General features: G+C 43.5%; 4 protein-coding genes across 4 annotated transcripts; 2 read left to right on the forward strand and 2 right to left on the reverse strand.

Annotated features, from left to right (window-relative positions):
• Positions 1 to 4,141: 4,141 nt before the first annotated feature.
• On the reverse strand, positions 4,142 to 5,182 carry LOC145505527 (histone H2B type 2-E-like). The gene has a single exon (XM_081487898.1). The coding sequence runs from the start codon at positions 4,858 to 4,860 to the stop codon at positions 4,480 to 4,482; it is 381 nt and encodes a 126-aa protein (XP_081344024.1). The 5' UTR covers positions 4,861 to 5,182; the 3' UTR covers positions 4,142 to 4,479.
• LOC145505522 (histone H2A type 2-A) lies at positions 5,156 to 5,706 on the forward strand. Its single transcript, XM_081487893.1, has one exon. The coding sequence runs from the start codon at positions 5,204 to 5,206 to the stop codon at positions 5,594 to 5,596; it is 393 nt and encodes a 130-aa protein (XP_081344019.1). The 5' UTR covers positions 5,156 to 5,203; the 3' UTR covers positions 5,597 to 5,706.
• Positions 5,707 to 6,637: 931 nt separating this feature from the next.
• Positions 6,638 to 15,838, forward strand: LOC145505520 (histone H3). The gene is made up of 2 exons (XM_081487889.1): positions 6,638 to 11,280; positions 12,136 to 15,838. Exon 1 carries the CDS (start codon positions 6,638 to 6,640, stop codon positions 7,046 to 7,048), a length of 411 nt encoding a protein of 136 aa, XP_081344015.1. The 3' UTR covers positions 7,049 to 11,280; positions 12,136 to 15,838.
• Positions 14,063 to 15,627, reverse strand: LOC145505519 (histone H4-like). The gene has a single exon (XM_081487888.1). It carries the CDS (start codon positions 14,513 to 14,515, stop codon positions 14,063 to 14,065), a length of 453 nt encoding a protein of 150 aa, XP_081344014.1. The 5' UTR covers positions 14,516 to 15,627.
• Positions 15,839 to 25,243: the final 9,405 nt, after the last annotated feature.

A 25,243-nucleotide genomic window follows, 5' to 3' on the forward strand; every position in this document is an offset into this window, starting at 1 on the left:
TTGACCAACATCCAGACTTAATCAGCACTGGGACGTCCCGTGTCACAGAACATCTGGAGTCCCAATTGGGAATAGGTAGGTCCCAGGCAGTGAGTCCACTCCGTGGGTGAGATTGCAGTTCAGGGTTCCCACTTATAACCCCAGGACAGATATCATCATCAATCTGTGACCAAATTGCAAGCCTGGTTTCATGTTAATGCTATTTGTTTGCTTATTTAACTTATGTGCAGAGTACATCATGTGAAATGGATCCAGGTTGGAATGGGTCCATCCATCCAGGCTGGATGAAGCACAAGCTGGAATCAAGATTGCCGGGAGACAGACGAATGGCTAAGAAAGTTGTGGTACATATACACAATGGAATATTACTCAGCTATAAAAAATATTGCATTTGAGTTAGTTCTAATGAGGTGGATAAAACTGCAGCCTATTATACAGAATGAAGTCAGAAAAACACCAATACAACATATTAACACATATGTATATGGAATTTAGAAAGATGGTAATGACAACCCTATATGCAAAAGAGACACAGAGGTAAACAGACTTTTGGAATCTGTGGGAGGTGTGGGTGGGATGATTTGAGAGAATAGCATTGAAGCATGTATATTAGCATATGTGAAATAGAAGACCAGTCCAAGTTCGATGCGTGAAGCAGGGCACGCAAAGCTGGTTCACTGGGCCAACCCAGAGAGATGGGATGGGGAGGGAGTTGGAAGGGGGGTTCAGGACGGGGGGACACATGTATACCCATGGCTGATTCATATCAATGTATGGCAAAAACCACCACAATATTGTAAAGTAATTAGCCTCCAATTAAAATAAATAAATTAAAAGATTGCTGGGAGAAATACCAATAACCTCAGATACCCAGACGACACCACCCTTATGGCAGAAAGCAAAGGACTAAAGAGCCTCTTGATGAAAGTGAAAAGAGGAGACTGAAAAAGCTGGTTTAAGACTCAACATTCAAAAAACGAAGATCATGGCATCCAGTCCCATCACTTCATGGCAAATAGATGGGAAAACAATGGAAACAGTGACAGACTTTCTTTTCTTGGGCTCCAAAATCACTGCAGATGGTGACTGCAGCCATGAAATTAAAAGACGCTTGCTCTTTGGAAGAAAAGTTATGACCAACCTAGACAGCATATTAAAAAGCAGAGACATTACTTTGCCAACAAAGGTCTGTCTAGTCAAAGCTATGGTTTTTCCAGTAGTTATGATGGATGTGAGAGTTGGACCATAAAGAAAGCTGAGCGCCGAAGAATTGATGCTGTTGAACTGTGGTGCTGGAGAAGACTCTTGAGAGTCCCTTGGACTGCAAGGAGATCCAACCAGAAGGACTGATGCTGAAGCTGAAGCTCCAATACTTTGGCCACCTGATGCGAACAACTGACTCATTGGAAAAGACCCTGATGCTGGGAAAGATTGAAGGCAGGAGAAGGGGATGACAGAGGATGAGATGGTTGGATAGACATGAGTTTGAGCAAGCTCCAGGTGTTGGAGTGCTGCAGGCCATGGGGTTGCAAAGAGTCGGACACGACTGAGCGACTGAACTGAACTGAACTAAATTTTATCTTGTAAAACTTGGAATGTTGTTAAATCTGGGGATTGGTTGGCCAGGCCCCCTCCATGGACTCAACAATCTCAAAATTCTTCCCCCATCTTATCTAAGGTGCTACAAGTCTTGCACTCACAGCAGACAGTCACTCTTGGTCACTCCCAGTCAGGGCAGTGTCCAGGCAGGTTAGAAGCAAGATCAGAGGCCTGCTCTGCTCTTTTGCCTCTGAAGCCTGAAGAAGACTACTTCTATTTTATTTCCCTAACAGCAGTCAAATTTGAGAACTACATACATAAGGGATTAGGTGAGTTCCTTAATGAAAATCAGCATGCAACTAGAGAAACAGAAGAAAAATGCTACATAGTAGTTGACAGCCCTATAATGTATATTATTGACTAAGTTATACTTCACAACATAAGAAATCAAGTCTTGAAGAATACTTTACGGAAACACATAAGAAGAAATGCAAGTCTGCAAGAATACTTTCAACTAAGAGTTTGAGTGCCACAACAAAAGATCCTGCATGCCGCAACTAAGACCCTTAGCAGCCAAATAATTTTTTAAAAAAGAATACTTTGAGGTGATAACCTTCATTTCCATTGCTGTGTTTATAGTGTGGACAAAGACTGTAACCTGCCATTTCAGTAAACAAAGGATGTTGTGGCCAAAAAGTCATCAGTCTCAGCAGCTGTCCCCTCAGTGCAACCTGAGGGAATTCAGGACAGAGCAAAACCAGATAATGGCCCTACATAGTGAAGCATTAGTGTTAGTTGATCAGTCGTGTCCAACTCTTTGTAACGCTATGGACTGTAGCCCGCCAGATTCCTCTGTCCATGGAATTCTCCAGGCAAGTATACGGGGGTGGTTAGCCATTCCTTTCTTCAGGGGATCTTGCTGAATCACAGATCGAACCCGGGGTCTCCTGCATTGCAGGCAGATTCTTTACCATCAGAGCCACCAGAGAAGCCCCAAGGATATATGCCCATGTATACCCATGTATTTGGCTTCGAGGGTATATTTCTTTTCCTTCAACAAAAACTCCTATATATCCTGACTCATCCCTTGCCCCTTTAGAACAGTCCCTCAGAGCTGAGAGGCTGTATCTCAGGTTTAAGCCCTCATCTAAATCTGCCAAATAAAATATAATTCTCAACTTTCAGGTTGTGCACTTTTTTCCCATTCAAAAATAGGTACCCTTAAAGACAAGTTTATGTTTTCTTCGCTGAGCCCTAGATGTATCTCTCACACTCCCAACTCCATATATCCAATTGAATATCAAAAACCTTCTCAACCTTAAATCGGAATTCTAGATCTCCCTTCAATGCCCCAATCTACCAAATCAACAGCACCACTGTTCACCCAATTGCTCAAAACAAAAACTTAGGGGTTTTGCTTCTATCCAAATCCTATTCCTCAAACAGACCTGTCAGTTCTACCTCCCAAATATAATCTCAATCCCAACATTTCTCACCACCTCCACTGTACTGGGCTTCCCTGAGAGCTCAGTTGGGTAAAGAATCCGCCTGCAACGCAGGAGACCCTGGTTTGATTCCTGGGTCGGGAAGATCTCCTGGAGAAGGGATAGGCTACCCTCAGAGTATTCCCAGTATTATTGTGCTTCCCTTGTGGCTCAGCTGGTAAAGAATCTGCCTGCAATGTGGGAGACCTGGGTTTGATCCCTGGGTTGGGAAGACCCCCTGGAGAAAGCTACCCACTAAAGTATTCTGGCCTGGAGAATTCCATATATAGTCTGTATAGTCCATGGGGTCTCAAAGAGTCTGATGTGACTTTCACTTTCATTCCAATCCAACGTGTCTTGACTACCAAGTGGTTCTTACATTTTAGCGGCATCAGAATCACCCAGAGGGCTTTTTAACACAAATTCTTAGTGTCTGAAGACTCCACTTTTAATGAATTTTCAGGTAATGCTAATACTCCTGGTCTCTAGACTAGACTTGGACTCACTGCTCTAACCTGTGACACTGTAACAGCCTCCTAGTTGGTTTCCTTGCTTCTACTGTGAACTACCTAGGGATCTATGATCTACAAAGCAACCCAAGTGATTAAAGTTAATCCCTACTGGAAGCAATCCAACAGTTCCCAAAGCACTAAAATGAAACTGCAGCTAGTCTCCTTTGCACACCCAACCATATAACTTTCTGATCCTGGAACATTTCAAACTTTTTACTGCTTTGGAAAATATGCGTATTTTGTTCCCATTGTACGGACAAGTCCTTTCAATACGGCAAACTTTTCTGAGTGGTAATTCTCTGGGGAGAACACTATCACTGAAAACTAGGCAAGTTTTATGTGATTTGACATGAAGCAGAGCAAAGGCAGCAAAAAGGTTAATTCTTGGGTATCATAACCAAGCTCCAATTTCCCTAACAGGGGAATCTACACATAAACTGAGCACCCATGTGCTTGTGAATGCAGGATATATAAACGCAAGGAATTTGTTGGCACTAAGTGTAAGCTAAATTATCTCATCTTGTACACAACACAGAACACGTTCTACAAAAATTCAGTACCACATCGTTTTTATCACTTGGGAGCACTAGACAGTCGCACCATGGATATTCAAACATTTTACTCTTGTATGACAAAATTCATAAAAAGCAACATCATTGAAACAGCCAGTTTCAAGAGCAGTTCTTGGGGGAAACTAAGCACATCTATACCCCATTAGATTCTCCCACAAAACTAGGTAAACATGCTTATTCCCTCATCGTATCTAAAGGAATAGGATATTTGTACTTAGCGAGTGAAAACCAATACAAAAAGCTGGGCAGCAGAAGACTCATGCAAAACAAAATGACAGCTTCTTCCACTGAGAAGGTGGGTGGTTCTGAAAAGAACCTTTAGAACGTCAAGCGGCTGGGCAGCTCGTGCGAGCGCCGCGTCCCGCCAGGGACTCACTTGGAGCTGGTGTACTTGGTGACCGCCTTGGTGCCCTCGGACACGGCGTGCTTGGCCAGCTCGCCGGGCAGCAGCAGGCGCACGGCCGTCTGGATCTCCCGGGACGTGATGGTCGAGCGCTTGTTGTAATGGGCTAAGCGCGACGCTTCGCCCGCGATGCGCTCGAAGATGTCGTTGACAAACGAGTTCATGATGCCCATGGCCTTGGACGAGATGCCGGTGTCCGGGTGCACCTGTTTCAGCACCTTGTACACGTAGATGGAATAGCTCTCCTTGCGGCCGCGCTTGCGCTTCTTCCCGTCCTTCTTCTGGGCTTTGGCGACGGCTTTTTTGGAGCCCTTTTTGGGCGCGGGAGCGGATTTTGCCGGCTCAGGCATAACGGTAAGCACAACGTAAGGAACCTAGCGAGAACAGGCAACAACGAGCAGCACCAGGGCTGGCGACTCGGTACTTATAGAGGCTGTAGGCAAATTAAGGTTCTGATCACGCCGCGTTGCGATTGGCGAGTTTTCAGTGGCTCTCTCGCGAGGGAGACGAGGTTATGTAAATGAGTGGATTCTGACTGCGCTATCCTATTGGTCACGAGGCCGAAGACGTGATGTAGCCAATCAAAGTGCTTCGTAGACCATCGCCGCGCTGCCTATAAAAGGGTGAAGCGGACGCGGTGAGGGCGACTTTGTCTGGCGTTAGGGGGAGCATCTGCTAGTGTCCGTGGCTGAAATGTCTGGTCGTGGCAAGCAAGGCGGCAAGGCCCGCGCCAAGGCCAAGTCGCGCTCGTCCCGCGCAGGCTTGCAGTTCCCAGTAGGGCGAGTGCACCGCCTGCTGCGCAAAGGCAACTATGCTGAGCGGGTGGGGGCCGGCGCGCCCGTCTACATGGCGGCGGTCCTGGAGTACCTGACCGCCGAAATCCTGGAGCTGGCGGGCAACGCGGCGCGAGACAACAAGAAGACGCGCATCATCCCTCGTCACCTGCAGCTGGCCATCCGCAACGATGAGGAGCTGAACAAGCTGTTGGGCAAGGTCACCATCGCCCAGGGCGGCGTTTTGCCCAATATCCAGGCCGTGTTGCTCCCGAAGAAGACCGAGAGCCACCACAAGGCAAAGGGCAAGTGAGGCCGGTCTCCGGAAGCCCTGACCAGCTCCCCTGTAGAAGGAGCATCTGTAAAATCAAAGGCTCTTTTCAGAGCCACCCACGCTTTCAAATAAAGGGTTGTTAACAGTGACTTCTCGATTCCAACCTTGTCGGTAGTAAACGGGGGAGCCCAGCGTGGGCTGTGGTGGATCGTAAAACCTAGGACTTAAGCCAGGTGAAGGTAGGAAACTTGAGCACGCCACGGTCGCTTCGGCTCTAAGTACTCCGCGATGGTTTATATTTGGAGTCGGATGTCTAATGCTCAACTCCAGTTGTTCCCCAGGCCTTTGCCCAGCTTGAGGTGTAAGTACCAGCGGGATGTTCCCTCACACGCATACATCTCGGACACCCCAGTCTGTTAAAGAAGCGGACAGATTGGAAGAGGATGGCGGACCTGGGCTTTTGACTCCAGTCTACTGTCTCAAAGGGATAAAGATGCCTTAGTGGTGGAGATACAGGTCCCCAGTTCGGCTTTTGGAAACGGGATCTCGCGCCCTGCCGCGGGGGAGGTAACTTTCCGATCCTTAAAAGCACCGAAAGGCGGAAAACAAAACAAGATCCGTCCAGCCAACTAGACTAGGGGACCTCGGGAAAGGTAACAATGCGTTCAGGGTGCTGGGGGCGGGGGTGGTGCAAACAGAAGGTTGAGGTTCAGTTTGGGAGTTAGTGTAGAAAGGAAGAGGGGTGTCGCAAGTAGTGTGTTCTAGGGGAGTGAGAAGGAACATTGTCACAGCTGCTCTCAAATATGACTCTCACCCTGAAATAAATGAAAACCGAGGAGGGGAGAAACTAGGCAAACTGGAAAGGAGAGAGGAGGCGGATGGGCGGGGGAGTCGGCCCAAGCCAATCAGTGGCGCTAAAGAGGATGACGTCCCGGCCAATGGATAGCCAGCGCGGGACTTTCAAGTATTGTCCCGCCCAACTGGGAAAAGAGTGTGCCTATAAAGACTGCTGCAGCGGCCGCACCCCTGGTTACTCTCCCTGCGCGGCGCTGCTCCCGTAAGTTCGCGTCTTGGTTCGCTATGGCTCGTACAAAGCAGACTGCCCGCAAGTCGACCGGTGGCAAGGCCCCGCGGAAGCAGCTGGCCACCAAGGCGGCTCGCAAGAGCGCGCCGGCCACGGGCGGCGTCAAGAAGCCGCACCGCTACCGGCCGGGTACCGTGGCCCTGCGGGAGATCCGGCGCTACCAGAAGTCGACCGAGCTGCTGATCCGCAAGCTGCCGTTCCAGCGGCTGGTACGCGAGATCGCGCAGGACTTCAAGACGGACCTGCGCTTCCAGAGCTCGGCCGTGATGGCGCTGCAGGAGGCGAGCGAGGCCTACCTGGTGGGGCTGTTTGAAGACACGAACCTGTGCGCCATCCACGCCAAGCGCGTGACCATCATGCCCAAAGATATCCAGCTGGCTCGCCGCATCCGCGGGGAGCGGGCTTAAGAAGTGTGCGCTCGGCTCGAGGTTCCATCAAATCCAAAGGCTCTTTTCAGAGCCACCCACGACTACACTTGAAAGAAGCTGTGTCGCTTGTCCGCGCTCTTTTGGCAGGTCTTCGCATACTCCGGGAGGGTAGGGCGCGCTCAAGGCGGGAGGACCTTAGAGCGCGCAAAGCACTGGCCTCCCAACAGATACAGGCTAAAGGCCAGTTATCCGATCTAAACCCCTGCTTGCTGCTGCCTCCCCAGGTGTCAGTAACTTAAGAGTTGGGTCAGTGTGCTTGTCTGGGCTGGCGGGTTGCCGCTGCTTCCTTGGGCGCCCTAGAACCTCCAGCTTCGCTGTTTAGAGGTGGCTCTGCGTCCTCTCGTAGGTTGGGGCTCTTTTCCAGCGCCTTTGTGCTCCACTGTGGCCCACAATTGTAATTGTCCTGGGAGCATGGTGAGCTGTGACTAGGGGCGGGGCGGCTGGTGGTGTGGGGAGGTCAATTGAGAGAAGGCGGAGTCACATGGGGACGCTCGGGATTCGCGGGTCAAAGGGCGCGCGGCTTGGGTTTTAAATGGCTGAGACCCGCGCACAGTTTGGACCTCCTCACTGGTGCCGGAAAGGTCCCCTCCGGGCGCTTGGCTCCCCCGCTCCGGAGGGTTACCGCCACCCGGGTCCTGGTCCACTTCTGCCGAGTAAAGTGCGGCATTTCATCGCTTCAAGTGCCAGTAATTTGAGGCCTCACTCCCACCCTTTATTTCTTAAAACCCGGGGATGAATGACAGGGTACTTGTACAGATCCTAAAGCCACTGTGGTGAGCTGGGTCTTAAAGGGATTGCTTTCTTGCCCAGTTCCACAAGAGACTCCGTGAGGCTATCGCTTCAACCTCTGGTAGTGTCTCTACCTGTTTTATTCAGATATGTGGGAAGTCTCTTCTCAGGTTTTGGGTTACTCAGTGAAAGGAAAGAAATGGGGCTCTGAGCTCAAGTTTGGGGAAGAGATCAAACAGGCAGAGCATGGTCCTCCTTTGGGGAGATGAAGTCTCCCCCTGTTAGGAAATAGTGAGAATGGAGGCTTGAGATGATTCTTGTACCATTTGGGCCGGGGGTGGGGTGGGGGGTGAAGGGGATAAGGGGGGTGGAAGTGCAAGGCCTCTAATGGGCAGCAGAGTGGGGGCAAGGTCTTGCACAGCCCTTCTCCACAGATCTCAGACACAAAGGCTGTACAGGTCTTATGTGACACCTCTTCTTAACCTTCTCAGTCATCTATCTGAACTTGGAAGAGGCCAAGACCCGTTTTCTGTTTTGTGCCAGCACAGTGACAAGTTAAAAGCATTTGTTATAGAAGTCAGTGAGAATACAGAGGGAAAAGGAAAGATACTTATTTTTTTTCTTTTTTTCTTAAGCTTTAATTATTTCTTTTGAAATGTATCAGAAAAGAGGAGAGTAAGGTTGCCACGTCCTTCTGCTCCAGGGTCACAGCAATTTCCAGAGCATGCCTCCAGGTCTCTGCCTAGACCCTGATTACCCGCTTAGGCCCTCAATGCAGGGTGGATCCAAGACCTGTGTCAGTGCTCTGAGTTAAGAAGTAGTAACTTTAAGGTGTGGTGGGGCACCACCTTTGCACCCATCATCTCATCCATCCTCATGGTAAAACTTTCAGGGACAAACAGACATAGGGCTTTCTGAGGTATACCTTGAGGTTCTCAGTTGAGTGACTTGATTTCCTGGCATATTGAGTGCAGCACTTTTCACAGCATCATCTTATAGATTTGAAATAGCTCAGCTGGAATTCTATCACCTCCACTAAGCTAGTGATGCTTAGTGTAGTGATGTTCGTAGTGATGCTTCCTAAGGCCCACTTGACTTGGCACTCCAGGATGTTTGGCACAAGGTAAGTGATCACACCATCGTGATTATCTGGGTCATTAAGATCTTTTTTTGTCTAGTTCTTCTGTGTATTCTTGCCACCTCTTCTTAGTACCTTCTGGTTCTGTTAGGTCCATACTGTTTCTGTCCTTTATTGTGCCTATCTTTGCATGAAATATTCCCTTGGTATCTCCAATTTTCTTGAAGAGGTCTCTAGTCTTTCCCAGTCTATTGTTTTCCTCTATTTCTTTGCATTGATCACTGAGGAAGACTTTTTTATCTCTCCTTGCTAGCCTTTGGAACTCTGCATTCAGATGGGTATATCTTTCCTTTTCTTCTTTGCCTTTAGCTTCTTTTCTTTTCTCAGCTATTTGTAAGGCCTCCTCAGACAGCATTTTCCTTGTTTGCATTTCTGGAGGGCTACACAACAACAACAAAAGGAAAGACCCTAAGTTGAATAATCTGGTTCCAGAACTCATGTTCTTAATTTCCAACAAGAAGGGTAACTGATCAGTCCATTAGCTCCCTGCAGGCAAATCCATATGGGAAGCCAAACTACAATAAGAAAGGTTGGAAGAGACGGGAGGCAGATGACTTCAGTGGCTGCCATTACTCAATCAGGATACCATTTCAGTCTAAAGGCTGCCTCATCACAAGAACTGTAAATGCTCACTAGAGAGTCAGGGTACGTCTGCCTTGGAGGGTACCTTGATGGTTGCAACCCCCTTGTTCCCTCCTCTCCTTCCTCGTTTCCAGCCCTCTTCTCTAATAAGGTTGTGGTAATAAATTACTTTGTTGTAATCATAGTCTTCTACTCTACTGCTGCTAAGTCACTTCAGTCGTGTCCAACTCTGTGTGACCCCATAGACGGCAGCCCACCAGGCTCCCCCGTCTCTGGAATTCTCCAGGCAAGAACACTGGAGTCTACTCTACTACCAGATAAGAAATCCCAGAGTTCACTGAACTGAAAGGCCAAATAAACATGTTCAAATCATAGTTAATTGAATCCATTTAAAACATGAAACAAGGAGCAAGGGAAAATGATGAGCAAGGGTAAATTAACATATATATTAATAGAATAGGGTTCAATGATGGGGTAAGTACAACACAGTATCCAATGCTGAGTTACACAGTTTTCTGTCCTGTCTTGCTCGGTGGCATCAGCCTTCCCCGTTGATGCTGCAGTTAAAAGGACTAGAGATGAGAGTGGGCAAGGGGACTCAGCAGACAGAAGGTGCTTGATCCTAATTTAAGCTTGTTCAATCAGTGAGATACAGGGGCAGGTGTGCCTGGCTGTCATTGTAATTCACCAATAACTTGCTGAGTAGCTATGGATTTCTCTGTGTTTAGCATGCAGAGGACATTTTGGGCAACAGTGGCTGTCAGCAGTGGATGGCTGATAGAAGCCATGAATACTGGGCACTTCATGTATCTCATGAATATTTGATATGGTGCTTACTTGGTACTTCTACCCTTTCCTATATCTATGTAGGAAGATGCTCTATTTATTTATATTTAACATTTCTCACAGGCTATGTTATCTACTTGTTATAAATTTCTACTCTTTATACACATTTTAACAGTCAAGTCAGCTGGCAAGTTTGATTCTTTAAGATGACTTCACATTTTTCTGCTCTAATTCTGAAAAATCTGGACCTGCCAACATGTTCATACCCACCATTACCCACTGTCTTCTTTGCTCTTTAAATTTTGACTACACTGACTCCTGCTTCCCCAGTTATTATGGAGCATAGAAGACCTACACTGGGTGAAATAGGCAGTAAACACACCAACTTAGGTTTCTATTTCATTACAAGACTTTCACATAGAAAGATTTCACTTTAATCTTTCATAGAGATCTTCTTATTTGATCCTTGAATCATTTCTATAAGAAAGTCAGGACTTCTCAGCAACATTACAATGAGAAAATGGGACTGTGGCAAAGTTAAGATTTGCCATGGTCCATATAACCCAGAATCTCTCTTCCTTTCTCCCTCACTCCCCACCCACCCCACATCTTCTGACTGAGTTGGGGTGGGGGCTGGAATTGTACATGCTTATTTAAAATATTGGAACAATTCAAAACGTTCTATGATTATAACAAAACCCAACACCTATAAATCACTCAAATTTCTGTGAACATTCTTCCTGATAGTTTTCTATATACCCATACATATTTATAGGTACTGGTAATATTCTGTATTAATGATAATTCTATCCTTCTGGCTCAGATAGAGAAATAACATGTACATCAATAGCTACAACATAAAGTTTGGAGTCGAAGGTTTCAGAAGAAGAACGTTGTAAAGATGACAGGCACATCTAGCCTTCAGGAGGATAGATAATGCTGCTATTCAGAGAAGCTGGGAGTCTGGAAAGGTAAGGTAAGTCTTCGAACTGGTCCAGTGTGATGTCTGATTAGTCAGTGACACTTAAGTGCCTCTATCATCATGGTAATGGAAGTAGACATGCAGACTAAACAATCATTTGTATGCATATATTGTACTGAAAGTCCTGAGTCACCCACAGGAGGAACAAGCTGACAGCCAGGGCTGGCTTAAAGAGTACTTGAGCCACTCAGGAGGTAGAAATGGGAAGGAAATTATTTTGTTACCAAATTAGAGGTGAAATAGCATTATATTCCTCACTGTTACAGATGGTTAAGAACAACAAAAACAAAACCATTTATTAACACGAAACTATGCATAATGTATACTCTGTAATTCGACAAAATTCAGAGGCTGGATATGGCTAACAGAAGATTCAGTCATGCCTTATTTTAATAGTATTTAGTGGAGTAGACAAGGTGGGAAGAGGGATCACTATTAAAATCACTGTAAAGAAGATGTATAATTAATGGTTAAACGTAAGCTCTTAGAGAAATTTAAGAATAAAAAAAGAAATACATCCATTGATCACAAAATTAAGTACTGTTAAAACACAAACCAATGATATTTAGTAAAACAAGCTGACTACATTTTTTATTCATATTTTTTTTTTGCCCCAAATGCTGTAAGGAAATAAGCAATTTTACCTTTTCCTCCTGTAATATTTTTTCCTAAAATTTTTTTATTAGGATCATTCACCTAAAGTTTTTTTTTTTTGGTAACAAAGAATGCAAAATTTAATATATGGTAAACAAATTAGGGCAACATATACTCAGATTCTAAATATTTTTGTTTGATTTAAAGAAAAACTGTTATTTAACCAGTTGTCCTCAAACTTTTAATGTGTTTCAGAATCAACTGGAGGGTTTGTTAAAATACAAATTGCTAGATCTCACCTCCCAGAGTTTCTTATGCAACAGGTCTGGGGTTTTGCGAAATCTGGGTCCAAGATTTTGGATTTCTAGCAATTCCCAGGTAAGCTGATGCTCCTCGACTAGATACCACACTTTGGGAATCACTAGTTTAGATAATGGATATGTCGCATCCTCCTTCCTTTATTCTTTGATTTCTCTTCAAACTTTTGATAATCTCCTTCAGAGGATCTCAGCAAGGATCAGATATATTCAATCTGCATTGCCTTTAAAATGAAAAAAAAAAATCATAGTGATGTTTGAAATAGAAATGTCATCAGTTGCTGTTGAGATTTTAATTTGAAGGGAAGATGAAACATCTTGAACATTGAATCCTTTTGTTTACTTCTCACTTGGACATCTTCACAAATGTTATTCTTACCTCTCCCTCCCTGCTCCTCCCCCTCCCCTTTACTGTATATCTTACCTGGATGCCAGGCATTCTGCTCCTTCTTAACAGCTTGATACAAGCCCCACCTCTACAGCCAAGCCTGATCATTTGCCAGCAGCCAGTGACCTCTGCTGTTAGGACTGCTATAATAATCATCATTTACATTTCGCATCATCCCAAATATGTGACACCATGTACTTTTGGGCTGTGTATGTATGTATTTTATGTATTATTTTTCTCCCTTAGTCCGTGGGGCTGCAAAGAGTTGGAAACCACTGAGCATTCACTCACTCATTCTGATAGTAACCTCTTGAGGGCAGGTTTCCCATGCTTTGACTTTCTGGCATCTCCATTGCTAAGCACCACGTTTTAAACCTAGTTCACCAAGTGTTTGATGCTAATGGGAGCAGCCAAGTGTGGAGACCAATAAAGCAATATCTTTTGGGAATTGACAGAATTTCTTCTGTAGGATTTTTTTTTTTTTTTTTGGCTACATACAAGCCAAATTTAGCTGTACAACCATAGGCCTGGAACACTAAAAAAACCTCTTTTACTTGCAAATGTAATAGATGCAAAACTATAATTAGGTTTAAGGACAAGAGGTGTGGACCTACACTTCAATTCAAATTAGGGCAGTTTAGCAATGGCAGTATAAAGACTATATATATAAGAATTTGCTTTTGCCTTGTTAAAAATTAAACTGTGCTTTCTGTATTGATGGTATGTTTCTGACAGTCTCTTACTCTAAGCTACAACAGGCCTTAATGGAAAAATCACATACCAGAATTTTCTGTTTCTTGAAGATTTACTTTCACATTAGTTATATACTCTGCTCAACTTTTATTGAAAATTCATATTTGTTTCTGCATTTGTATCTTTGTAATATTATCACCGAAAGTCAAATCTCTTAAATCTTTAATTCTCCCTTGAATGTCATACACACATACTACTCTCAGCAGCTAATTGTGAGGAGCCTTTAGCATAAAAAACACAGGAAACCAAAAATACCTTCCATACACTGGCCAGATAATTTCCGAATGTGTTTAAAACTCAATGAGCCTACCTCTGACCTAACAACTCCATATTTGCTTCATTTTTGAATGGTCGGTTACTGGATTTATTTCTTTGCTAGTGCTCTTGCACCTTTCCAGGTGAGAAGATTGTAATGGCAATTAACACCACCCAGTGTGATCACGACAGCTGGGAAGTGAACCCCACACAAACTACTTTCCATAGCCTGACCCAACGATTACCAATTGATAGCGAGCCCAAAAGCAGACAAGCCGAAGCAGACGAGTGAAGAGCAGCTTTTGGTAAATGACTTGTTTTCCGAGCTGTTGGCACTTTTGGGATTCGCTACTTCTGACCACACTCTGGCCAAATACAAAGTTACCTAGTATCCAGCTCTTCAGATGACCGTGTGGTTGGCCCTAAAAAGGGCCTTTGGGATTGTCACGCATAACATAGAGGCAGCAACTCAACCTCCGAAGCCGTACAGGGTGCGTCCCTGCCGCTTTAGCGCGTAGACCACGTCCATGGCAGTGACCGTCTTGCGCTTGGCGTGCTCCGTGTAGGTGACCGCGTCCCGAATAACGTTCTCCAGGAACACCTTCAACACGCCCCGGGTCTCCTCGTAAATAAGGCCGGAAATGCGTTTGACTCCCCCACGCCGAGCAAGGCGCCGAATAGCGGGCTTAGTGATTCCTTGAATGTTATCTCTCAAGACTTTCCGGTGGCGCTTAGCGCCACCCTTGCCTAAGCCCTTGCCGCCCTTTCCTCTTCCAGACATGACTGAGCTGGTCGGAAAACCTTTGCGACAGAAAGGGCTGCTTTTCCCCAGATATACAAGAGCAGCGGACCTGACTGAAAACCGAAAGCGCGCGGGCGCGAAACGGTCCCAATTGTCCCCGCCCACTCGACTGTTCGTCATTTTTGCTGTTTCCCTATCCTCCTCCACCCTCCACAGAACCCTCTAATGGATCCTCTCCTTTCATTTTTATTAATTTATTTTTGTAGTTGATTTACAATTTTATATTAGCTTCAGGTGTACCAACAACGATTCAATATCTTTATAAATCAGATTGCATTTAGTTATAAAATATTGGCTACATTATCTGTGCTGTAAAATATGTCCTTTTAGTTTATTTATTTTATACGTAGTACTTTGTATTCCTTAATCCTCTACCCCTATCTTGCCCCTCTCCTCTCGGACTGTACTTTTTTAAAAGATCTGTTTGCCAGAGTTCCCGGGAGAATGCGGATCCAAGGATCCTGCTGCTGTTTTCGCCTCTGTCTCGCTCCGTCTGTGAGGTCCCAGAAGACATTAGATTTAGGCTAAGAAGAAAGGATTGGGGAGAAAAACCAGAGGAAGAGCAGATGGAATCCAGAGACAGAAAGGAACAGAGAGCTCCAGCGCTGATCTAACCCCGACAGAGGGATCCTAGGCTTCTGAAACCATGGTTACATAAAACAGCAGACACGGTTTCCACAATTAAACTGACAGACCCAGGAGGCGATCCTTAGTGCAGCTGCACCTGGCATGCGTGGGGAAGGGGAAGAAGAGAGAGCGCAGTTATTCTCGAGTCTCTGTTTTGTGCGTATGAGGCATGGAACCTCACCCAGGAGAAATCAGATCCTAAGAAAATTGGTTTCTATACTGCAAGCCTTCTAACGTGGAGGTCAGTGAATCCAACGCACTGTCCTCCCTAAACTCTGCAGAAAGAAGCAATACATACAAAAAGAAGACAGAGAGTTTCTGTATCTCAGTTTCTACAGATCCTCTACATCTGACCCTTGTTTTCAGCGAGAATTCAGTGCCTAAATTGAGGGCCCACATGGAGCTAGCAAAGTTTGCTGAATTGGATTTCACACAAGAGGACATTTGCTCCATATTGAGAGTCATTATCAGAAACTGCCTTGTGAAATCAATTGGGGTTCTACTGATAGCACATTCATTACCTTCTGTAGAATATAGTTAGAGATGTGGTTTCTACCTCAGAAAGAATTATCTTTTTTTCTGAGATATGTTTATTATTATTTTTTTAATATCTAAAACATACAAACTTGAAAAAAAAGAAAAAAGCTAATGGCTAAATGGAGCAATGTTAAATAAGATGCAAAAAAATTTATGTCCAGAATATTAGAAATTATAATTTTAACTAATATATTTGCAAATTATGTTGTATTAGCCTGGACACTGGTGGGAAATAAGTCATAACAGACCTAAAAAAAAAATAAAAGAGTAAACAACTTATCTGCCTTCTTTCATCTCTCCTTTAGTTCTATTTTCTGTATGCTAATGAATCTTAAATCTAGATCTTTATCTAAACATCTAGGCTCCAGGCACAGAGATTCTCCTGGTTATTCTTTAGTCATTTTAAGCTCGAAATCTTCCCAGATCAAAATGTTTAAACTCTCCAAGGTGTGACTCTTGTGGAGACTAAGGAAATATATTCTCCTGTCTCCACCCTATAAAAATTGAGGTTCTTTCTCTGCTCATGAGAAGGAAATGGCAACCCACTCCAGTATTCATGTCTGGAGAATCCCATGGACAGAGGGGCCTGGCTGGCTACAGTCCATGGGGTTGCAGAGAGTCGGACACAACTGAGCGACTGAACAACTCTGCTCATTGGATGGTGCTATCATGCATCACAAGCCTAAATGAACACCCTGGAATTCACAGTAGATCTTGAAGGGTAGTAGTATATGCCACCTTAGAATATGACTGACAGAGTTCTGGACATGCTAACTCAAAATATGCTGCATTGGTGTATTGATTATTTGGAGCTGTAATGCTTTGAAAAACAGCTAATATAGGGATAGACTTTCTCTGAATTCCTTTACCTACCTAAAGACAGATCCTCAGAAAGGAACTCAGTGGATAGAAATCCCATTTCCATGGGATTTTATCAATCAGGGAAGATTGGCTCAACATAGGAGAGGAAACTGGATGTCACTACCATACTCAGACAAACTTGTCACAAACGATCACACCACTCATCTGTTTTCCCTTGAATGTCGTACACACATACTACTCTCAGCAGCTAATTGTGAGGAGCCCCCTAATGCTGGGTAGGATTGCGGGCAGGAGGAGAAGGGGACGACAGAGGATGAGATGGTTGGATGGCATCACCGACTCGATGGACATGGGTTTGGGTAGACTCCGGGAGTTGGTGATGGACAGAAAGGCCTGGCGTGCTGCAATTCATGGGGTCGCAAAGAGTCGGACACGACTGAGCGACTGAACTGAACTTTAGCCCCTAAAAATCATTTACTCTCACTTAAAGGCCTACCTGACCACTCTTTCCTATTAAGATGGTATTTAAGTCTGTATTCTAAGCCATTTTGGGGAGTTATTCATTTTCCCCTGTATCTCTCACATACACCTGAGTTATACCTATTAATAAATTTGTTTGTTTTTCTCTTGTTAATCTGTCTTTTATCATAGAGGTCTCCGCTGAGAACTCAGAAGGCTGGAGGGAAAATTATTTTTCCTTCTCTATAATATCTTCCTCTCCATTTGCTGCTTCAGGGCAGAGAAACACACGCTTTTTTCTGACTCTAGCAACGCTTACAGAATCTATCACATTATTTCATGTATCTTTTGCATCTTATATATTCCCCCTCCCCTTTGAGTGCCTGGCAGTGGTTTTATTTTTCTTTGTAAACCAACATGTTGTTCAGTATCTAGCACAAGCTCAATAATTGTTTATAAAATGAACATTTCCTCCATTTGACTGCTTCAAACACTACTAGTAAAGAAAGACGCAATCAAAGTGTAACACGAAACAACTGCAAGCCAAGGTTTGATCTCAAGTGCTCTTGGCCTGCAGCAGCTTGAAACGGGGCTTTGATTCCTGGCCAGGCTGAGGCTGGGATCATGGTGGTGAGAGCACCAAATCCTAGCCACTAGACCAGAGGTCAATGACAAGGCCCTGGCTCTCTGGCTTTGCAGAAAAGAATTAGCACAAAGATGGAAAGTAGTGAAACCAGTATTTGTTAGGAGGAAAGAGTCCAGTATGTACAGACAGACACAAGGGCAGACCGAGAGAGAGAGTAGCACTCTCGTGGTGGTTTGAATCACTTTTATGGGGCTCTGCTTCCAGGTTTCCAATCATTTTGATTTGCCTGGTTCTGAGTCTGTATTTGGTATATCTCAGGATCTTTCCATGTGCACACATGCATCTCTTAGCCAAGATGGATTCTAGTGAAGAGGCTTATGGGTAGTTGACGTCAATTACTATGAGGTGATGACCCCTCCCTTTTTGACCTCCAAGGAGCTTTTCTGTATATGTTTAGTCAGGGAGGTCTCCTTAACTTCATGAATGAGAAATATGTGGTCTTTTATCTCTTATCTAGGCAGAGCCCAGCCTCCTGAAAGAAATTGTTCAACCTGGGGCCCATGTATCTCCTTCCCCAGGCTGACAGAAGCAATGATTTTTGATGTCAGAGGGAACAGGGCCCTAGCCAGATTCAGAGAGAGTATCTACAAACTTTCAGTATGCTTCATCTGCCTGTGAAGGGACTAATCACTCATTACCTAAACAAAATTCTCTCTGAAATAAATTCTCCTTTTCCTTGTTACAAATAAATTCAGATTGAGAAAGCAATCCATGTGCAGCTCTATTAAATGAAATTACAGATGTACACTGTTGTTACAAAAATTAAAGGAATGTTGAGGAAGAGGATATGTTTAAAAAATACCTTTTTTTTTTTTTTTTTCCGGACAGGCTATATGTAGGTTGAGTTCTGAGTATTCTGTTCTAATTTTCCCCATAGACCAGAAGTATTAAGTGTCCTGCTAACAACTCTGGCCTGAATTTTTTTTCTAAGTTGCAGTTCAGTTCAGTCTCTCAGTCGTGTCTGACTCTTTGTGACCCCATGGACTGCCACATGTCAGGATTCCTTGTCCATCACCAACACCTAGTGCCTACTCAAACTCATGTCCATCATGTCGGTGATGCCATCCAACCATCTCATCCTCTGGCATCCCCTTCGTCTCCCGCCTTCAATCTTTCCCAGCATCAGGGTCTTTTAAATGAGTCAGTTCTTTGAATCAGGTGGCCAAAGTATTGGACCTTCAGCTTCAGCATCAGTCCTTCCAATGAATATTCAGGACTGATTTTCTTTAGGATGGACTGGTTGGATCTCCTTGCAGTCCAAGGGACCCTCAAGAGTCTTCTCCAACACCAGAGTTCAAAAGCATCAATTCTTTGGTGGTCAGCTTTCTTTATAGTCCAACTCTCACATCCATATATGACTACTGGAAAAACCATAGCTTTGACTAGACAGACCTTTGTGGACAAAGTAATGTCTCTGCTTTTTAATATGCTGTCTAGGTTGGTCATAACTTTTCTTCCAAGGAGCAAGTGTCTTTTAATTTCATGGCTGCAGTCACCATCTGCAGTGATTTTGGAGCCCCCCAAAATAAAGTCTCCCACTGTTTCCATTGTTTCCCCATCTATTTGCCGTGAAGTGATGGGACCAGATGCTGCTGCTGCTGCTGCTGCTAAGTCGCGTCAGTCGTGTCCGACTCTGTGCGACCCCATAGACGGCAGCCCACCAGGCTCCCCCGTCCCTGGGATTCTCCAGGCAAGAGTACTGGAGTGGGTTGCCATTTCCTTCTCCAGGGCATGAAAGTGAAAAGTGAAAGTGGAGTCGCTCAGTCGTGTCCGACTCAGTGACCCCATGGACTGCAGCCCGCCAGGCTCCTCCGTTCATGGGATTTTCCAGGCAAGAGTACTGGAGTGGGGTGCCATTGCCTTCTCCAAATGGGACCAGATGCTATGATCTTAATTTTCTGAATGTTGAGTTTTAAGCCAACTTTTCACTCTCGTCTTTTCACTTTCATCAAGAGGCTCTTTAGTTCTTCTTTGCTTTCTGCCATAAGGGTGGTGTCATCTGGGTATCTGAAGTTATTGATATTTCTCCCGGCAATCTTGATTCCAGCTTGTGCTTCGTCCAACCCAGCATTTCGCATGATATACTCTGCATAGCTCCTTGGAAGGAAAGTTATGACCAACCTAGATAGCATATTAAAAAGCAGAGACATTACTTTGCCAACAAAGGTCCGTCTAGTAAGGCTATGGTTTTTCCAGTAGTCATGTATGGATGTGAGAGTTGGACTATAAAGAAAGCTGACCACCAAAGAATTGATGCTTTTGAACTCTGGTGTTGGAGAAGACTCTTGAGAGTCCCTTGGACTTCAAGGAGATCAAACCAGTCCATCCTAAAGGAAATCAGTCCTGAATATTCACTGGAAGGACTGATGCTGAAGCTGAAGCTCCAATACTTTGGTCACCTGATGTGAAGAGCTGACTCATTTGAAAAGACCCTGATGTTGGGAAGGATTGGGGGCAGGAGGAGAAGGGGACGACAGAGGATGAGATGGCTGGATGGCATCACCTACTCGATGGACATGAGTTTGGGTAAACTCTGGGAGTTGGTGATGGACAGGGAGGCCTGGCATGCTGCGATTCATGGGGTTACAAAGAGTCGGACACGACTGAGTGACAGAACTGAACTGAACTCTGCACAGAAGTTAAATAAGCAGGTTGGCTATATACAGCCTTGATGTACTCCTTTCTCAATTTGGAACCAGTCTGTTGTTCCATGTCCAGTTCTAACTGCTGCTTCTTGTCCTGCATACAGATTTCTCAGGAGGCAGGTCAGGTGGTCTGGTATTCCCATCTCTGGAAGAATTTTCCACAGTTTCTTGTGATCCACACAGTCAAATAAATGTTAAAAATAATATCTATAGCCTTTAAAATTCCTGCAATATGTAGATTAAATCTCATGAGGATGGTTAATGAAGCAAAAAACGTTCTTGTTTGTATAGCTTTAAAATACTGTGTTTTAACTTTACTTGAACCTACTACAGTCCACAGGGACATGTTACACAGGAAAGCTAGAAATTGTATAAACTTATAGCACAGAGAAAACTTTCTTCTACATCTTAGATTCTGTGACTGGGCCTGAGAATTAAACTGACATAAATCCAGTCAAAAGGAAAAAAGCATATAATTTCATATTTCTATGTGTATACAGGAGTCTTCAAAAGGAACATGAAGACCTAGGTAGGCCCCGAGCTTATAAATAACTTTAAAATAAAAACCCCAATGAATTCTAGAGATGTGACAAGACAAAAGGGTTTGGACAAAGGTAGTTAACTATGTGAATTTAACTGGGGGAGTTAACTAGGAAGAAGTAACTAGGAAGATATGGGTTAGTTTAATAAGGTTTGTTTGAGCAGATTCCTCTTGGCTTCCCAGGATTCCAGCGTGTTCTTGGAACACACTCCTGTATAGGGAAGACATCTACCATATGGGGCAGGAAGGTTAATCTCCTTTTTTAAGGAAGAAAGGGGGTTATCAGAGGGCCCTTCTTGCATCTACTGTTTTTCAAGTGCCTTTAGTTTAAAAAGCGAAAAGTGAAAGTGAAAGTTGCTCAGCCGCGCCAGAGTCCTGCTCCAGCTGGTCCAGGGGTTCCCTCAGGATGGACAGCGTCGGTGCGGAGAAGAGAAGACACAGCGAGACTAGGCAGGTGTGAAGCAGCGTCAGCGTCTTTATTTTTCAAAGGGAGCTTTTTTATATCTTGAGTTGTAGAGTCATGCCAAATCAGCTTAACGGGTCAGCAGTTTTTGACCCTTATCGAAACCAGGATATTTTTTGTATATATCTTATTTACAAAGGTCTTAAGTTGTTTTCGTTATCTTCTGGCCTGGAGGCCTGCTAACATCTTTATGACTCTTTAGTGATAAGGGTTGATTAGCCAAAACACTTGTTTTTTAAAGAATACAGGCACAGTGGATTATGACAAAGAAAGGATTCATTAACTCAAAGGTTTAAAGTAAAACCTGTTTTTTGTAATCTATCTTTTGCCTTGAGCTTAACAGAGAAGAATTCGGTCCCATAAGGTCATGGTACAGCAAGCTGAAACAATGTAGCACAAAAGTCAGTTCTTTAACAAAAATCACCAGCTAAATTAACAACTGTCATATTATTTTTATATTAAGGCTAAACCTTTATTTATATAAGTCTCTAACTATATTATACCTCATTATACAGGCTCAGGACGTTAATAGCAAAAACATAGCAAGTAAATATATACCGAATAACAGTTTTATAGAGTAATATTTCTTATGTTTTCCAATAGGCTTTCTCCTCCTCGAAGGGTTCTGTGCCCATTGGGACCTTTTGTGCGTACAGGCTCTCAATGCTGTTTATTGTTGAGGAGCAGTCATGCACATTAGCTCTAAAGGCACAGGCACATTTATCAAGCAAACTAAGATGCTAACAAGAGGAGTTTAGATTAAAATACTCTCTTTTATGGATAATCTTATAGAGTGTTGCCATTCGGGGGGCATGTTGATTAGAGTTTTAAATTGATCTGGTTAGGAAAGGATCAGGGAAGGCCTTCTGCCTAAGTCACAGAAATTAGGGAGCAGTCTATTATAGCAAGCATCAGAAAGATACCATCTTAAAGGTGAGCACCGAGGCAGCTTATCGAAATCCCTGAGGCCTGAGTTGCCTTGCTCATCAGGTCTTCTCCTCATGACCTTGTCACGGGTGGGATCTTGTGTGCTGGCTCCCGGCACAGCCGTGTCTCTCTTTGCCACCCCTTGGATGTAGCCTGTGCCAGGCTTCTCTGTCCATGCAATTCTCTAGGCAAGAATACTGGAGTGAGTTGCCATTCCCTTCTCCAGGGGATCTTCCCAAACCAGGGATTGAATCCAGCTCTCCTGCATTGCAGGTGGATTCTTTACCATCTGAGTCACCAGGGAAGTCCCCTAGTTTAAAATAATCCTTATATCAAAGTGACATATTTTAGGGGTGTCATATATTGCCACTGATGGGGTTCAAGACAAGCTACTCCAAAATAAGGCACCTCAGTATATTGAATAAGCTGAAGAAATTTTGAGAAAATGACAGAAACAGGAGGGTCACTATGAACTTCCCCAGACTTTCTCACCTGAAAGAGGTCATAAAACTCTTTTGTGAGAGGTGCTCTCCCTATTCCCAGAGAAAAAGAGCACCCTTATCTCTAAAGACAAAGGGACACACAGAAGAATCCTTACAAGCAGGCCTTGTTGTTCCCCCAGTTTAGTACACTTACCTCGTACTCATTAACCTCTCATATTTCTACACAACACCTGCTCTTCATTAAATCTAGCATAAAAATGCTCAGGCTTGTTTCTTCAGATCTTCATTTCCTTATGAATGTTCCTGCATCGTGTAAAACTTAAATAAATGTGTGTGCTTTTTTCCTGTTAATCTTTGTTTAATTTTCAGACTCACCCAGGAACCCTAAGCAGGTCAAGGAAAATTTTTCCTCCCAGACACAATCCCTCACTGTACCTTACAGGCAGTAGTATTAAGGTCAGGCAGGAAAGGGGAAGTGTTTATCCAATAAGTAGAGTGTTGGGGGAATGAGTTTAGCTCAGAATGGGATAAGAAAGGAAACTCAAAATCCTTTGCCTTCTCTCAATTTGGTCCAGGGCTGCAAGCCATTTAAAACGGAAAGAAGCAGGCATGTGGCCTGAAACCCACAGGCTGAAGATTTAGTCTCAAAATTGTGATACTTGAAACCTTGGGGGTACTTGAAGTAAAAAACAAGACACAAACTGTCTTCCTAGAACTTATAATTTAGTTCATTACTTTTGTATTAAAAACAAACACATGCACATACAAAACATTATATGTTTTGCCTGCTTATTTCCTATGGTAAAATTTAAGCTTCTCATGCCTGTTTTCTTCCCCCGCTCAGTACTAAATAATGAAATTTTAGTGCTCAGTCTTAAAACTGCAGATTCTTGTTATTTCTAACAAAAGAAATTTCAGAAATATTAAAAAAGATTGCCTCTTCCTCACAGCTGCAGCAAAGCACAGCTTCTTCTGTTATAAACTTGCTTTTGATAAAGTGGTATATTGAAAACATTGACAGGATTATTACTCTATTGTCCAATGTGGAGACTAGGTGAAATTGAACTAATATGAATCAGAATTCTCTTATTAAAGGTGACTTCTAAGATAATCATATATCATATTAAAGATGACTTCTAAGGTGACCATATATTACAGATTGTTATATTCAGAGAAATGTTACTTATGACTCATAATAATGTACTATTCTGATTATCTTATTTGATTTGTTGTCTCAGAGTTAATATTTAAGTTGGCATCACTGTTTTCTGAGAAGTAGAAATTCTTGTTCAGCTTCTTTATTAAGCCAGAGGAAGACTCTCAGAATTTTCTCATTCTCTGTTATAAAGATACCAACTAAAAAAAATTTAAAAATGCACAACATGAGAGTTGTGATTTAAGTTTTGTTTGGGACAATATGAGGACTGTAGCTTGGGAGACAGCACCTCAGATAGCTCTGAGAAACTTCCAGAGAGGTAGAGGGAAAAGACAATAAGTACTTGATTTTGGCAAAAAGGGAGCACATGCAATCAAGCACATATTTTTTGTAGCAAGTTTCTGCTGGTGTTATGAAACTTCTGCTAGTCACAAGAAACAATTATCACCATGAAGGATTTTAGTGTTTTTCTAGATATCTTATATCTATAAAAATTGGGCTCATGAAATCAGCTGCTGAGAATACCTAACTATGTAAAGACCCGTCCTGCCTGTTTTCCGGAGCACAGAGTGCCTAGTTTCTGCTTTCCACCCTGAACGCCTTCAAGGAGTGTTGGAGGTCAGCTGCTGCAGCAGCCCCTGACTTAATCCTTGTAGAGGTAGATGGCAAGCATCTGTGGCAAGTGCCAATTTTTGGTTGATAAAGGTAATACAAGTCCCATTACTGTTGGATTCTATATAAACAGACAGCTTGAGAATCTTTTACTTGTTTAAATGAACACATCCCATACAGCTTGGCCAAGAGTGGATACATCACAACAAATTAAAAAAAATTTTTTTTCAAAGAAATGTAACACTTGAGTGGGCAGCTTTGGGCTGTAACCCAGACACCTGCCGTGGAGTAGTTTCTTCTGACGGGAACAACTGAGTTGAGTAATTCAATTGTATGTTGGGAAAATTCTTCAGTGCTTTAAAATATACCCCAAGCCTGAAGAAACTGGAAATCCATTGTAATTTCATTCTTGTGCCTTAGAATATTATGTAGGCCTTGTTACTTATCCAGGATGAGCCATAACATCTCTGAGACTCAGTTTCTTTATCTGTAAAATGAGTTAAATAACATCTATTTCACAGAGTAGGAATTACATAATATATGTAGAAAATTTTAAAATACTGAGAGGTGCTCTGTAAATGCAAGACATTATTACAAAATAACCACAGGAGATGGTAAAAGTTGTTCACATCAGCAACACTTTCTCACTGACATTTTAGATCTTCTCCCTATAGCAGGAGATTGCTGCTGCCTAAGGAGACTTCTAATATGAATCAGAATTCTATTATTAAAGGTGACTTCTAAGGCAACCATTGTCTCTACCTTGTGTTTAATGTGCAGGGAAAACTCTCAAAATCACTTCTAATTTCAGGAAAGTGATCATCATAACTTCGAGCTAAGTTTTGAGCCTCTTGGGCCTGATTTTATTCTCAGGTTTGAGTTTTTATATGCGATGTTTTTCCAATCAAATAAGCATATCATTAAAAGTGTTTGTTAGTTATTACAATTTTAAGCATTGGTAACCTTACAT

The sequence above is a fragment of the Giraffa tippelskirchi genome, chromosome 5 (genome assembly GCF_054371585.1).
Source record: "Giraffa tippelskirchi isolate mGirTip1 chromosome 5, T2T-mGirTip1v1.2.pri, whole genome shotgun sequence".
In the NCBI taxonomy this organism is placed as follows: domain Eukaryota; kingdom Metazoa; phylum Chordata; class Mammalia; order Artiodactyla; family Giraffidae; genus Giraffa; species Giraffa tippelskirchi.

What these genes read in the sequence shown, in the direction of transcription:
- LOC145505522 (XM_081487893.1), top strand. Translation starts at nt 5,204, where the DNA reads ATGTCTGGTCGTGGCAAGCAAGGCGGCAAGGCCCGCGCCAAGGCCAAG.
- LOC145505527 (XM_081487898.1), bottom strand. Translation starts at nt 4,860, where the DNA reads ATGCCTGAGCCGGCAAAATCCGCTCCCGCGCCCAAAAAGGGCTCCAAA.
- LOC145505520 (XM_081487889.1), top strand. Translation starts at nt 6,638, where the DNA reads ATGGCTCGTACAAAGCAGACTGCCCGCAAGTCGACCGGTGGCAAGGCC.
- LOC145505519 (XM_081487888.1), bottom strand. Translation starts at nt 14,515, where the DNA reads ATGACGAACAGTCGAGTGGGCGGGGACAATTGGGACCGTTTCGCGCCC.